Consider the following 16267-nt stretch of genomic DNA (forward strand, 5'->3'; position numbering starts at 1 on the left):
GTGGAGGTATCTATTAAGTATCCTCTGTTTTCAATGACTGATTAGATTTGAATGATTGACTTCTTCCTGAAATAGTATCCAAGATTGATTTCCTAGAGTTCTGCCATATTGTAAGTATTTAAACTGCATTTCCTTGCTAGGGCATCCTTGAAACAGCTGACCTTAACACAAAACAGATGGAACAGAAGATATCACAGTTAGAAACTAAAACGGGTGAAGTAAGTATCTCAAGGCAAACAGTCTAAATGATGGTTTCTTGGATAACCTGGATACATATTGTAGTCTGAATACTTCAACACAGAACTTATGTTGTATAAGGCCACTTAGAAGAACATTTGTTGTATACTGAGTGGTTGAGATGACTAGTTAAAGCTGATTTGAAATGCACTATGAAGGACCACAACTTTTCACTTTATACATTAATGATCTAGGTGAAGGAACTGAGGGCATCCTGGCTAAGTTTGCAGATGATACAAAGATAGGTGGAGGGACAGGTAGTATTGAGGAGGTGGGAAGGCTGCAGAAGGATTTGGACAGGTTAGGAGAATGGGCAAAGAAGTGGCAGGTGGAATACAACGTGGGGAAGTGTGAGGTCATGCACTTTGGTAGGAAGAATGTCCCTTTGAAATTCTACACTATACTTCTCACAGTTTACAATGGTTCCAAGTTTCATATCATCCGCACATTTTGAAATTGTGCCCTGTACACCAAGGTCTAGTTCAATAAAATATATCAGGAAAAGCAAGGGCCCTAACACTGAGCCCTGGGGAAATCCACTACAATTCTTCCTCCAGCCCAAAAAGAATCCATGAACTGCTCCTTGCTGTTTCCTAACACTCAGCCAATTTCATATCCATGTTGCTACTTTCCCTTCTATTCCATGAGCTATAACTTTGCTCACAGCCTGTCATGCAGTACTGTATAAAAAGTCTTTTGGAAGCCCATATACACCACATAGAGAGTATCGTTTTCATCCCTCACCATCACATCTTCAAAAATCTCCAGCAAGTTAGTTAAACACTATTTTCCCTTAGGAAATCCATGCTGGAGAACAGATATTTCAGAGAGACCTGAGGCTGAAGAGATAGGGAGGGGCAAGGACATGGTGGGATTTGAAAACGAGGATGAGAATTTTTAAATTATGGCATTGTTTAACCAGGAGCCAGTGTACATCAGTGAACAAAGGGGTGATGGATGAACAAAACTTGATGCAAATTAGGACATTTCCAGCAGAGTTTGAATGACCTGAAGTTTACAGAGGGTAGAACCTGGGAGGCCAGCTGGAAGTGCATTGGAATAGTCAAGTCTAGAAGTGACAAAGGGAAGTCTGAAGGTTTCAGCAACAGAGGAGCTGAGATTCTCATCATCTGCTGATGCACCCTCTCATTTCTTCATCTTTCCTCCCTCAAGTCCAAGGGCACTAAACCTACAACAGGTTTAGAATTCTATTAGCAGATCTGGCTGGACCACATTAAGTGCTATTAGGCATCTCTCTTCTACTAATAGGGCTCCTGGTGGAACAGCGGCATGATTTTAAAATTCTCATCCTTGTTTTTAGGGTCATGCAGAACAAAGAGAAACTCTGGCTTCTTCCAGGACCAAATAGCTCCTTAAACCCCTCTTCCTTTTCCCTTCCAAGCACAAGAACCTCCTGAACAGCCTTGTCACTAAGCCTCCAAGTTCTCCATGCTCTAAACCTGAAGTAGTGCCCTAGTTTCTCTCCTATCACCCCTCATACCCTCTGCAAGCACCTTGCCTAATGAGGCTTACCTTCTACTCCTTGCTCCCACTTTACTATTGCTTATGATCCAAATTCCTTTTTCAGTCCCATGCTCGCTGATATTGTAAGTGATTTCCTCTCGTGGGAACTGTGTCCTTCATTCTCAAAACTGTCACAATTTCCCCATTGCTCAATTAAAAACAATACTTAAATCTCCACCCTTGCAGAATGTGGCCTCATCTCCTGCCCACGTTTCTTCTTCAAAGCCCTGTCTTTCCCTCTCTCCAATCAGGTTTCTGATCCTGCCACAGTATCAAAATGGCCCTAACCAAAGTAACAAATTATATCCTTTGTGACTGTGACCATAATTTGTTATTCCCTCCCACCTCCCCCTTCCAACTTAACCTCTCAGCAACCTTTGTCTCAGGCTGAACTGTTTGGTGCCTGTGCATCCATTTGGCCCTGACTTGAGTTTCCAAAGCAATATCCTATTCACTGCAAAGATCACCTACTTCCATCTCTGCTCTAATCTTCACCCAAGAGCTGTTGGAATTCTCCAAGCCTTTGTCACCTCCAGACTCAACTATTCTGATGCTCTTCTGGACAGCAACCACCCTCCTCCTGCTTAACAAAAACTCAGTTGTCTGTATCCCAACCTGCAATTATGTGCTGCTCACCATTCACCCTTGTCCTTGTTGATCTACAGTGGATCCCAGTGCTCCAAATTTAATGACACCAGTATTGTTTAAATCGCTTCATAACCTTACCCCTCTGTTCTTTGTAACCTTTTCCTGTCCTACCACTCCCTGATCCCTGAAACACTCTTCCTCTGGCTTCTTATGCTTCTGAACTGCCTTGTGATTTTTTTTTAACATTGAAAGAACTATATAAATGCAGATTGTTATTGTATATTTTCTGTTTTTATTTTTGTACAGCTTGATAATGAATGCTTCACCCTCAGGAAGAAATTAGCAACACAAAAGGAAGACGTAGCAGCACTTGAAGATAAGACCAAGTGTCAGTCACAAAAACTGTTGCAGGCCAGTGACAATGTTGCTCAGCAGAAGGCAGAGCTGAATTCAGTTAGGTTGGTGTTATTTTTGTGGTGTGATATTCATCTGTTGGTTTGAAAAACTAACGTCACTGTGTATCATTTTAAATTTGTGGAATGGTATTGTGAGAAAGCATGATGGTTGTTGTCCTGTTCAGCATGCTGGTATAGTGGCTCCTGCTTAGTACCATTAGTCCTCTGAATTCTTGTTTGTCACACTGATCAAAGGGCCATACTGTGTTCATCCGGGTGTTGCAGTCATCTGCAATTTCTGTTTACTAGCTAATCTGTGCCAATGTTCATGAAACTAAATATTAACCTAGTATGTTTTGACCTGATGTTTCTTCAATTTTATATGAAACACATGGATGCCCACTATCCTGTTCACGATAGTACTGATCAATGGAGGTTTTTTTTTATTTGTTCATGGTTGTGTATGTTACTGCCAAGGCCAGTATTTCCTGGATCGCCTTTGAGAAAGTGCAGTGAGCAGCCACCAACTCGAACCTCTGCAATCCATGTGGTGAAGATACTCCCATAGTGCTGGTGGGAAGGGAGTTCCAGGATTTTGACATAGCAATGATGAAGAAGCAGTGAAAAAGTTCCAAGTCAGGACTGTGTGTGAGTTTGAGGGGAACTTGGATGGCGCCATATAGCTGCAGGCATCGTCCTTCTACATGGTAGGCGTTGCAGGTTTTGAAGGTACTTTGCCTTGATGAGTTACTACAGTGAACCTTGTAAACGGCACACGTTGCAGCCTAGCGAAAGGGGTGCCAGACAAATGGGCTGCTTTATCCTGGATGCTGTCAAACTTCTTGTGTGCTGTTGGAACTGCACTAATTCAGTCAAGTGGGGAGTATTCCTTCATACTCCTAACGTGTGCCATGTAGAGGGGTTAAAAGGCTTTGTTCAGTCAGGAGCTGAGTAAATCACTGCTAAATTATCAGCCTCTAACTTGCCCATTGCTACAGTATATATGTGGCTCATCCAGTCAAATTATACTCGTCTGTGGTGATCCCCAGGATATTAATGGTGGGGGTATTTAAAAATAGCAGTGCCAATCATTATCATGGGAAGGTGGCTAAACTTTCTCTTGTTAGAGATAGCCATTGTCTGGCACTTGTGTGGCATGAAGCTTATTTGCCAAGCCTAAATGTTGTCCAGGTCATGCTGCATGTGGGCATGGATTGTTCATAAAATAAAGAGCACAAATGGAACTGAAAACTGCAATCTAATATGCCCACACACCTTATGATGGAGGGAAGGTCATTGGCTAAACAGCTGAAGATGGTTGGGCCAAGCACATACCCAAAGGAATTTCTGCTGTGATGTCCTGGGGCTAAGATGATTAGACTCCAACAACCACAATGGTCTGGCCCATTAAAGCTTATCGGCTATTATGCTAATTCTTTCATTATTGCATGCAACAGCTTTCTGAGTGTATACTCTGGTCCTATTTCCTTGATCTGTTGCCTGCCATCAACAGACTTTTTTTATTTATTCCTGGGTTATTTCCCATCCCTAATTACCCCTGAGCAAATGCTGGTGCGCCACCTACAACTATGTGGCTTGCTAGGCCTTTTCAGAGGACAGTTAATCAGCCACATTGCTGTCAGTCTGAAGTCACATGCAGACAGACCAGGTAAGCACGGCAGATTTCCTGCCCTGAAGAACATTAGTGAACCAGATGGGTTGTTACAACAATCCAGTAGGTTCATGATCATTATCAATGAGACTAGCATTTTATTCCAAATTTATAAACAAGGTGGTCTCCAATAATTGCTCCTGATATTCTGGAAGACCTGGGAAAGCTAAAGAGCAAGTACACAGGAAAAAAATCACTTTGAAACTGCTTTATGGTAAGAACATTGGAACAGGAATAGGCCATGTACCCCCTCGAGCCTGTTCAACATAACTCCATATACCTGTCTTTTCCCTGTATCTCTTAAAACCTTTGGTTAACAGAAACCTATCCAAATCTCAGACTTAAAATTAACAATTGACCCAGCATCACCTGCCATTTGCAGAAGAGAGTTCAAAACTTCTGCCACCTTTTGTGTGTAGAATTTTTTCATGGTTTCACTCCTGAAAGGTCTGGCTCTAATATGTAGACTCTGAACCTCCTGCCTCCCCACTCCACCATTCTAGATTCCCAATCAACAGAAAAGGTTTCTGTCTATTTTTCCCTATCAGTTCCCCTTTATATCTTAAACTTTGATCAGATCATGGTTAAGCCTTCTAGATTCCAGGGAATGCAACCCAGGTTTGTGCAATTTCTCCTCATAATTTAACCCTTGGTCCCCAGATAGCATTCTAGTAAATCTACGATGCATTCCCTCCAAAACTGATATATTACTCCTAGCGTATAGAACCCAGAACTAAACACATGCTCCAGGGCATATCTTTGTATAGCGCCAGCATAATTTCTACCCCCTTGTATTCTAGTCTGCTAGATATGAAGGCATTCCGTTAGCCTTTTCTATTATATTTTTGCCCCTACCCATGACATTTTAATGATCTATACTTGGACCCCAAGTCTCTTTGAACTGCTTGTAGCTTTTCACCTTTTAAGAACATAAGAGCAGAAATAGGTCAAGCCTCAAGCCTACTCTGCTATTTAGTAAGAACATGACTGATCCCTGGCCTCATTTGAACATAGGACTTAGAGCAGCAGTAGGCCATTCGGCCTTTTCAGCCTGCTCCACCACTTGATAAGATCTTGGCTGATCTGGTTGTGGTCTCAACTCCATTTTCCTGTCTGCCCCCCTTGTCAAAAATCTATATAATTCAACCTTGAATTAATTCAGTGACCCGGTCTCTGCTTCCTGGGGAAGAAAATTCTACATACTAACGACTTTCAGAGAAAAACATTTCTCCTCATCACCATCTTAAAAGGGAGACCTCTTATTCTCAAACAGTGTCCCCTGTGTTCAGTCACTCCACCTTTGATTCCTGAAATGAGATGCTTAGCTAATTGGTCTATTCCTTGGCTTCCACCTCTCACCTTTCTTAAATAGTGGACTAACCTGCAATTTTCGAATCTAAAGTAACGGTTCTCAAGTTGAGGAAACTTTGGAGCAACTGCGTCCTTTAAAACCCAGGAATGGAAACCATCTGGTTCAGAGGATTTGTCATGCCTTAGTACTATTTTCCTTTTTACCCTTAGTTTGTTTACATTAATTATGGTGAGTTTCTGTCCCTGATTCAATATTAGTTCCTGCCATCCTCCTCTCTGTTATAAACACTCTGCAAAGTAATTAATTTAACATATCCGCCATTTCCTTATTTTCATTTATAATATCACACTGACAATTAAGGGGCCCATATTGCTCTTAACCACCCATTTTTCCATAATAAAATTTTATAAGTTTGTATATTGTGTAAGTATTGTATATATATATAATTGTAGTTGATTTTGATATCTCTTGATATCATCCATTGCAGCCCTGGTATTGGGTTGACAGTGAGTTGTGGTTAAGGAGCAGGGACCAGTGAACTAGCTGAAACTGATAGACCAACAAATAACTGACTCAAAGACTATATTTCCTTAAGCTGCAAAAGGGTGACTTTATCTTTTGTGCAGTTCAGACATGAAATATAGTTACAAAATATTTCAGTTGTACAAATTCAGTCATAATTAAGATAGGCTTAACTATCACAAGAACCTACTGTCACATTTTCATCTTTATCTATTGCCATTCTTGTAATAATTCTCATAAAGCTCCACCTTCATGGCTTTGGGTTTGCTTTGCTATTTTACCAGTTGGAATCCATTGCTTCACCTGACCAAAGTGGAAATCTTCAACATTAATGTACGTTCAACTTATTCTTGAAAAAAGCTTTGATGTTGCACATAGACAATTACTTCAAATTTGTTGGCACTGGCGCTCTGTATCCTCTATCCATAGCCTGCTGCAAAAACACACAGTCACTTCTTTGTACCCTTCTGTGTAGCCAGTTCTCAAGACCACAAAAATGTGAACCAGGCACAAGCTTTATAAACTCTCCATTTCAAGTATCATAATATATCTCTGTTCCTGCAGAATGAGGTATTGGGAGAAGTGGAGCAGATGGTATGGCAGATAAGGAAAGGGAAAGCCTCAGGTTTATGCTGAATTGTTGGGAAAACTGAACGATGAAGTCTAGATGAACTAAGGTTGTGAAGGAGCTTCATTATATCATCCAACTATTCTGGACAAACACGAAAGAACTTACCGTTTGGAAACCAACAATAATTCCATTATGCCAGCAGGAACAGGAAGGAATGTAAGAATGCAAGTGGCACTGTGCCACTGAAGGTGTTTATTATGGTGTTCCTGAATCAAATACAAAGACATCTGTGGAAATCTGTTGGAAAGTCAGTGTAGCTCCCAAAAAGAATGTAAATTATGACCAAATCTTCATGCTGAGACAGATGACTGAAAAATGTAGGGATTATGGTCAAGAATGAGTTTAATTGTTACAATTTGTGCAGGGCTACCCCTGGCATACACAATTAAATCAAAGCAAAATCAACTCTTGTTTCATGATATCTGTCACAGATCTGAAAAATAACACTCCTAATTTGGACCATGCCTGTGGTGAGACGTTTTAGATTAGAGCGAATCATCCCTGGAGCTCTCTGTTAATGTCCACTCTCGGAAAAAGTAGACAGGTGCCTAATAAAATCTGTGTCTATTCTTGGCAACTTCTGGATATAATATCATCAATTAAAATGGACTTTAAATCTACCTGGGCTTTGCGCTCAGAATAACTTTTAACTGGACAAAACAGAGTTTGATTGAATGTTGAGACAGATATAATCAGTTGGTGGATCTTCCAATGGCCTGGAATTGTGGAGGCAGGTTCAGTTGAATCATTCAAGAGGGCATTAGATGATTATTTGAATAGAAATAATGTGCAGGTGTACAGGGAAAAGGCAGGGCAATGGCAATAGGTCATGAAGCTCATTTGGAGAGCCAGTGCAGACACGATGTGTCATTAAAATTCTGTGATTCTGTGATATAATTGCACATGAAATATGCAGCTGGTGATCAACATTAGTTGTTTACATTACCTGAATAAGCCATGAGTCAACTCTTTGTTGAGAACTTCCACTGTCTAGAGCTAGGGACATAGTTGTGTGCCCCTTCTTTCAGATGTAACTATAAGATGTTGAGAAGGGAAAATCCATGTCAACCATTCTCCATAGATAGGAGGCACAAAGGATAAGAGTTCTGTTCTAGATGTGTGTGCTCCATCTGGATTGGCTGCTTGCAACTGTACTGTAATCAATTTAAAGTGACCACAATTCTGGCAAGCTGTGAATTCCCATAAAGAAAATATAAAAATAAGGTCTCATAAAATGAAACAGGACAGAACTCTGTTACAGCGCTGATTGGATCTTCATGCTGACATGCATGATTGAAGAATGCTGAAAAATGGTTAAGGATTTGTGAGTATCTTTTATACTTTTATATACTCATGTGCCCAGAACAACATTAAGTCCTGTGGGGAGCTGGCTAGTTCAGTTGGGTAGGTACTTAGCGTGTCATTCAGAATAACGCCAACAGCACGGATTCACTTCCCATTCTGCATGAGGTAGACTTGGGACCTGCCTCCTTGCTTTGTCCCAAGAGTGGAAGGCAATTGCAAACCTCCACTGACAAAAACTGCTAAGGGAAATGCCAATGGCATCTGCAAACAACGAGCCAAGGACCTGCCTTCAAGCAGAGCACACATGGAATTCAATTAATTGCTGTAGACGGGAGTTGATTCCATGTGTTCACCATTTTGAGTGCGAAGCAGTTCTTTTAATCTCAAATCTTGTTCAATAACTTTTATTGAAAAAACACCTGAATATTGTATGTATCTGGTTTGGAATGGAATCAGTGTTGCAGGAAATAGAAGTAGCCTGAATTATGTGTGCCTAGTTTTTAAGCTGCTGGAGCCATGGAAATGTTATGACAGGAAGGCAAGAGGTTAAGTATGAATTATGTACAGCATATGGTTACGTTCCAGAATTCTTCCTCAGAAGAAAATGAGTTGGATTAACCTCATGTATGGGTTGATGATATGGAAAGAAATGTGTTTGATCAGTTGGATCGGCCTTTTATTTCAATGTTTGTTTATTACACCCTTATTGCCTACTGACAATTTCTGTGTTGGGTGTTATTCCAAACATAATTAACTGCATGAAATATCTGGAGAAGTTTTAACATGAGATAAGGTATAAATGCAAGTGATGCATTTCTTTATTTTGAATTTAAAAAGCTCATTACTTTATCCAGTTAGCTGTGATGTCAGTATTGAGAAACAGTTGACAATGAAATACGTAAAAAGTATATACTGTAGTTTTCTCATTATTTGTATGACCCCTGAAGATGTGTCCCAGAAACAAGTAAACATTCAAGCAGATGCGCTACACTAAGATTTTTGCAAGAAATTAATGTTCAAGATTTTTCAAGTATCAGGCTACATTTTTACCAAGCTGTGCTCCCAACACAGAGCCCTCCCATGCCAGAACACACACTGGGAATTCAGATATGGAAGTTAATGGGTCCTGTAGAATTTTCTATTTTTCGATTTTTCTCAAGATACTGTGATATTCGATTCCAGGTTACTTTTATATTTTGAAGTAGAAAACAGCAATCTTGTATAGTAGATTATTCGGCACAGATTGCAAAAGGACAGTTCATGCTCAACTAAACATACTAAATTCTTTGAAGAGATAACAGGCTATCTTCCAACAGCACCTTCCAAACCCGCAACCTCTACAATCCACAGGGAGATGCATGAGAACACCATCACTTGCAAATTTCCCTCCAGGCCACACACCATCCTGACTTGCAACTGTATCGCCGTTCCTTGCTGGGTCAAAACCTTAGAACTTTGTCACTAACAGCACTGTGGGTGTACCTACACCACATGGACTGCTGTGGTTCAAGAAGGCAGCTCACCACCATCTTCTCAAGGGCAATTAGGGATGGGCTATAAATGTTGACCTAGCCAGCGAGAGCCATGTCCCTTGAAAGAATATAAAAAAGATAAGGGTAATGCAATATATTTGAATGCCCAAAAAGCCTTCAGTAAGGTAGGGTAAGACACATGACTAAGACAAAACATGTGAAGGTGGACAAGGAGGCTACACAACAAAAAACAGAGTGATGAAGATTAACGACAGTTACTCATTGGGAAATGGTTTACCACAAAAATTAGTGCAGGACTACAGTTCACAATTTACATAAACAATTTAGACACGGAAATTGGAAGTACTTTTTCAAAATTTGAGGATGACACCACATTTGGGGGGGCTGTAGTTAATACAGAGGAAGATTGTGACAAAAGATAAGATGACATTAACAAACTTGCAGAATTGATGTGTAATTGGCAAGTAAATTTCAATGAGTTAAATATAATATTGAAAATTTTGGTAGGAAAAATAAGGAGGCCACATCTCATGGTATATGCGTTGCTTGAATATGTCCAAACTTTAAGTGAATGAAGAGTCCAGTGCAAGAAAAACATGGGGATATTCTACTATACAAGACTGATGCCCACTGGTGGTTCATATTGTGGTCGTTGGTGCTTTGGGGAATTTTGCAGTTGCACCATCTCTGGCCTTCCTCTGGGCCTGTCAGATGTTGCGAGTTTGCCGTAGATGGTCATCAAAACGTGCTGAACCACATACTTTGAAATAAGCTCCAAAAATTTGATCAGGCCTGTTAATGCGCACAATTACCAATGCTACTAACCTCACACCCACCTCTCGCTGCTCCCTCATACATCCAGCTATGGCAGGTAAATCATCCAAACACATCACAGCCCACCCATTGATATTCTTTCCTCTGTCTTGAAAGTCAAGATTGCACATACCCACAGGGAGCTGCAGAGAACCAGTCAGGGGGCAGAGACACCTGCCCTTTGGAGGAGATGTTCTGCATTATAGGGTTACATCCAATGTCACCAAGAACATCCAGGATGATGTTATGTTTCTGCCTTATGCATCTTCTCAAATCCCATTCATCCTTATCCTGTTATCTGGCATGAAGTGCAAACTGCAGATGGTGTGGCTGTGGACTTCTTGATTTTCACCCATCCCCTTCTGCATTTTTGCTTTCAGATACCTGAGAACTGCTGACTGCTCAGCTAGTGCAGCCTCACTATGGACAACATCAAATATCTGATGAAGAAATGTCATCACTTATTCTGATACTTCATGAACTTTATAGAGGGTAGAATAGAAAGAGATCAGCATGTGTTGAGTCACCAAGCTCAAATGGGTTGCAGTCAATCTAGAGGAAAGGAGTAGTGCAAGTGCCAGCACACTGAAGAACAAGGTCACAGAAGAGTTCTGCTGCAGAGGACATCATACTGGGCATTTACATGGAGATGTTTGGTGCATTGGACCTGCAACAAAGCCTGTTGTCACTATAAAGGAGCATGAAGGAGTCTAGCTCCAACTTGCACACACAGCTTGGAGTCTATCCTTTCCAGTATGGAAGTGATACCCAACTACTGGACAGCACTTGCGTTCTCAGCTGTGATGCGGCATCAGGTGGCCAATGTGTCAGCTATCGTTGCAGCACAGGCAGAGGTCGCCCAACATTTTAGAGCTGCAGTGAAAGTTCAAACTGAGGGCATGAGATCCAAGCTTGTTGCAGTGCAGTCCAGCTTGCTGCCACACTAGGTCAGACTGCTGTCGTCATGGCTGCAGAGACCAGTGCCTAAAGTGGCTTACAGGCTCTCACAGCAGTCCAGCAATCTACCTTCAGATTGCTAGGGTCGCTGAGGTGCTGCCCTGGAGAAATGGCAGTGGCTCCATGGAGCATGAACCTGATGTCCTCTCCATTTGACAGCATTTGTGCTCCCATTACTGCCATTCCCCCAATTCCCTCGCTGTTGCCTTCCTGCCAGCAGCCCAGATTGCTGCCACCTATACCGAAGTGATTTGGTTCAAAGCCAGGCCCTCAAGGCCCAGAGCTGCTCAAGGTCATCCAGCAAGGCCACCTGCGTTCTCCCCCAAAGAAAGTCATGAGCCTTCTGCCAGCCAATGGTTGGCACCGAGTAGGAGCACTAAGTCAGGAAATAGTACCTGTAAGTCAGGCACTTAGAGAATGTACAGTGGTGAACAGCGCAATTTTGTATGTATTACTTGGTTAAAGTTGTTGTGGAATTTTTTTGTGCTGTCTTTTATTTCAGGATGTTGTGATATTCTGTAACAGAGGGATCAAAAGGTGAGGAACTATGGAGCAACACTGATGTGAGGGTGAGATTTTCAGGGAACCATAGTCTGAGTAGTTCGTTACAGTCTGTTGATTGAGAATGAAGGGATCCAATCATCCTTTTCATAGGATGTGGGTGTCGCTGCTAGTATTTACTGCCCATCCCTAATTACCCTTGTTCAGAGGGCACTTAAGAGTCAATTATATTGCTGTAGGTCTGAAGTCACATGTAGGCCTGGAGTCACAAGTAGGCCAGACAGATTTCCTTCCCTAAAGGACATTAGTGAACCAGATGGAGGTTTTTATGACAATCGGCAATGGTTTCGTGGTCGTCATCAGACTTGGAATTCCAGATTTAATTCAAATTTCATCATCTGCCTCGGTGGGATTCGAACCCCAGTCCCCAGAGCATTGCCCTGGGTCTCTGTTATATTAGGCAGTGACAATACCACTATGCCATTGCCTCCCCTCACTCTTTCTCTGGCGGTACTTGCCGAAGGCCTGGTGACAAGAGTTTGCCCCCACGAGAGCGAGGTTGTGGAGGCTGGTGGAGAGCACCATGATATTAAAGACGTACTCAACAGATACTGAAGGGCCTCCTCCAAGTGGCCCAGGAAGCAGAACCATTGTTTCAGGTTACCAACAATTCGTTTCACAAATTCCCTGGTGGGAGTATGGTTTTCCTTGTATGCCCATTGCCCATGTGTGGTCGGGTGATAGAGGAGGTAACCCTTGCCATCAAGCAGCCAGCCTTCGGTTCATCCTGATGACTCAAATATGCTGGATATGCCTGACTAGTGCAGGATGAATGCATCATGGCTGCTTTCAGGATAGTAGGCATACACTGGCATGATGCTCTGTACATTGTCACACACCAACTGCATGCTCAATGAGTGGTAATCCTTGCAGTTTCAGTGCACCTCCCCATTAATATGTGAAACTTGCAGAGCCACGTGTGTGCAGTCGATGGCTTCCCACACCTTTCAGAATCCTGCCAGTCTGGCAAAGCTATCTCCTTTTGGTTTTCCATGGTAAGAGAGAAAACTGTGAAGTTCCATCTCCTGACACACATCTCCCTAATGCATTGATGAATGTCAAACTTAGAGATGTTGGCAATGTTGTCTGCTGCTGCTGCTTTTCCTACTTCCCTTCCTGCCCTGTGCGCACTAGACTGATCTTCCTCCAAGGTTCCCCATACGCCCCTTCACATGTGTCCCCAACTTCCATTGTTCCACAATTTGCCTATTATCTCCCCTAGTCCCCTCCAAGATCATCTTGTCCATGTGATCCACGTCCTGCTCCCTCGGTCATCTTCCCACAAAACTGTTGACCGTTCCCCTTCCTGGTTGTCATGTTAGCTGATATTAATAGTTCTCTCTCCACATGTATTGCATTTTGTCCTTCAATCTGCTGAGATCACTGCTCTCCTCAAAAACCAACCCTTGACTCTTCTGTTACAAAATACCACCACATTTTCAACTTCATTTCCTCTCTAAAGTCATTGAATGTGCTGCTGCCTTCCAGATCTGTGCCCATCTTTCCCAGAATTGCTGTTTGGATCCCTCCAATCAGGCTTCCACCCACCACAGTAATGAAACTGCACTAATCAAAGTCACAAATGTCACCCCATGTAACTGTGACAAAGGTGAACTATTCCTCTTTATTCTTCGCAACCTGTCTGAAACCTTTGACCTGGTTGGCCACACCATCCTCTTCCAACAGCATTCTACTGTCATCCAGTTGGGTGAGAGTGCACTCAGCTAGTTCCATTCTTAGCTATTCAGTATAACCAGAGTAATAACCTGCAATAACTTTTTTTCCTGTTCTGCATTGTTACTTCTGATATCCCCCAAGGATCTTCCCTTGGCCCCATCCTTTTTTTGATGAGCACAGAGTCAGCTTCTACATGTACATTAAAGACGCTCTGTTCTACCTCACCACCCCTTCACCTCTCGACTCTCTAAATTGTCAGACTGCTTGTTTGACATCTATTACTGGATGGGCAGAAATTTCCTCCGCTTAAACTTCGTAAAGAGAGACGATAGGACAAAATTTTATGTGACTTGCAGAAGCAGGGCTGGAGGTGGGATCAGGAGGAAAATTGGGACCAAAATTGTGGGTGCTGCCAGGATCTTACTGGTGACAGGCAGGCCCTAAACTGAAGGCAAAATCCAGGATGATCCCTGGAAGTGGCAGCTGAGGGGCCAGGAAAACCTCCTTTATTTATTCCCTTCCCCCAGAGCCACTTCTTCCACAGTGCCACAGCTGTGACCACAAGACATCCTGTGGATAGGGCCCCACTCTGGTTCACTAATATTCTTTAGGGAAGGAAATCTGTAGTCCTTAGCTGGTCTGGCTTACATGTTACTCCAGACCCACAGCAATGTGGTTTTAAGTGCCCTCTGAAATGGCCCAGCAAGCCACTCAGTTGTAACAAACCGTTACAAAGTCACAAAAAAGGAATGAAACCGGACAGACCACCCGGCATTGACCTAGGCACCAGAAACAATACCAACAATCGCAGCCCTGTCAACCCTGCAAAGTCCTCCTTACTAGCATCTGGGGTCCAGTGCCAAAATTGGGAGAGCTGTCTCACAGACTAGTCAAGCAACAGCTTGACATTGTCATCCTCAGGGAATCATACCTGATAGGTAATGTCCCAGACACCACCATCACCATTCCTGGGTATGTCCTGTCCCACCGGCAGGACAGACCCAGCAGAGGTGGTGGCGCAATGGTATACAGTCGGGAGTCCTCAGCATCGACTCCAGAACCCATGAAGTCTCATGGCATCAGATCAAACATGAGCAAGGAAATCTATTGCTGATTACCACGTTCCGCCCTCCCTCAACTGATGAATCAGTGATCCTCCATGTTGAACACCATTTGGAGGAAGCACTGAGGGTGGCAAGAGTGCAGAATGTACTCTAAGTGGGGGACTTCAATGTCCACCACCAAGAGTGGCTCAGTAGCACCATTACTGACCAAGCTGACTGTCCTAAATGACATAGCTGCTAGACTAGGTCTGCAGCAGGTGGTAGGGGAACCAACAAGAGGGAAAAACATACTTGACCTCATCCTCATTATCCTGCCTGCGGCAGATGCATTTGTCCATGACAGTATTGGTAGGAGTGGCCACCGCACAGTTATTGTGGAGACAAAGTTCCGCCTTCACATTGAGGATACCCTCCATCGTGTTGTGTGGTACTAAATGGGATAGATTTTGGACAGATCTAGCAACCTAAGACTGGGCAACTATGAGGCGCAGTGGGCCATCGGCAGCAGCAGAATTGTACTCGACCACAGTCTGTAACCTAAACAAAAACAAAAATACCTGGAAAAACTCAGCAGATCTGACAGCATCTGCAGAGAAGAATACAGTTAATGTTTTGAGTCTGTATGACTCTTCACCAGAACTAAGGAAAAATAGATAAGAGGTGAAATATAAGCTGGTTTAAGGGGGCATGGGACAGGTAAAGCTGGATAGCGGGCCAGTGATAGGTGGAGATTGCTATAAGATGTCATAGACAAAAGGACAAAGGAGTGTTGAAGATGGTGATATTAGCTAATAAATGCGCTAATGGTGACATTAAGGGTAGAAAGCAGGACGAGAAAGGGATAGATAGCCCTAGTGGGGGTGGGGATTGAAATAGGCTAAAAGGTAGAGACAAAACAATAGATGGAAAAACATTTAAAAATAATGGAAATAGGTGGGAAAAGAACAGTATATATAAATTATTGGAAAAAGGAGGATTAGAATGTGGGTGGGGATAGAGGAGAGAGTTCATGATCTAAAGTTGTTGAACTCAATATTCAGTCCGGAAGGCTGTAAGGTGCCTAGTCAGAAGATCAGGTGCTGTTCCTCCAATTTGCGTTGAACTTCACTGGAACATTGCAGCAGGCCAAGGATGGACATGTGGGCATGAGAGCAGGGTGGTATATCTGTAACCTCATGGCCCAGCATATACCCCACTCTACCTTTACCATCAAGCCAGGGGATCAACCCTGGTTCAATGAAAAGTGCATGAGGGTATGCCAGGAGCAGCATCAGGCATCCCTAAAAATGCAATGTCAACCTGGTGAAGCTATAACACAGGACTACTTGCATGCCAAACAGCATAAGCAGCAAGTGATAGACGGAGCTAAGCGATCCCACAACCAACGGATCAGATCTAAGCTCTGCAGTCCTGCCACATCAGTTGTGAATGATGGTGGATAATTAAACAACTCACTAGAGGAGTAGGTGCGACAAATATTCCCATCTTCAATGATGGAGGAGCCCAACACAGCAAT

General features: G+C 42.7%; 1 protein-coding gene across 2 annotated transcripts in view; it reads left to right on the forward strand.

Annotated features, from left to right (window-relative positions):
* The window catches only part of cep135 (centrosomal protein 135), a 170138-nt gene that overhangs the window by 99989 nt on the left and 53882 nt on the right, over positions 1–16267 (forward strand). For both annotated transcript variants that reach the window (XM_041201763.1, XM_041201754.1), the window contains exons 14-15: positions 141–218; positions 2656–2807. In XM_041201763.1, coding sequence (XP_041057697.1) covers positions 141–218; positions 2656–2807 — 230 coding nt within the window. The remainder of the gene's footprint in view (positions 1–140; positions 219–2655; positions 2808–16267) is intronic.

Source organism: Carcharodon carcharias, chromosome 1 (assembly GCF_017639515.1).
Source record: "Carcharodon carcharias isolate sCarCar2 chromosome 1, sCarCar2.pri, whole genome shotgun sequence".
NCBI lineage: Eukaryota > Metazoa > Chordata > Chondrichthyes > Lamniformes > Lamnidae > Carcharodon > Carcharodon carcharias.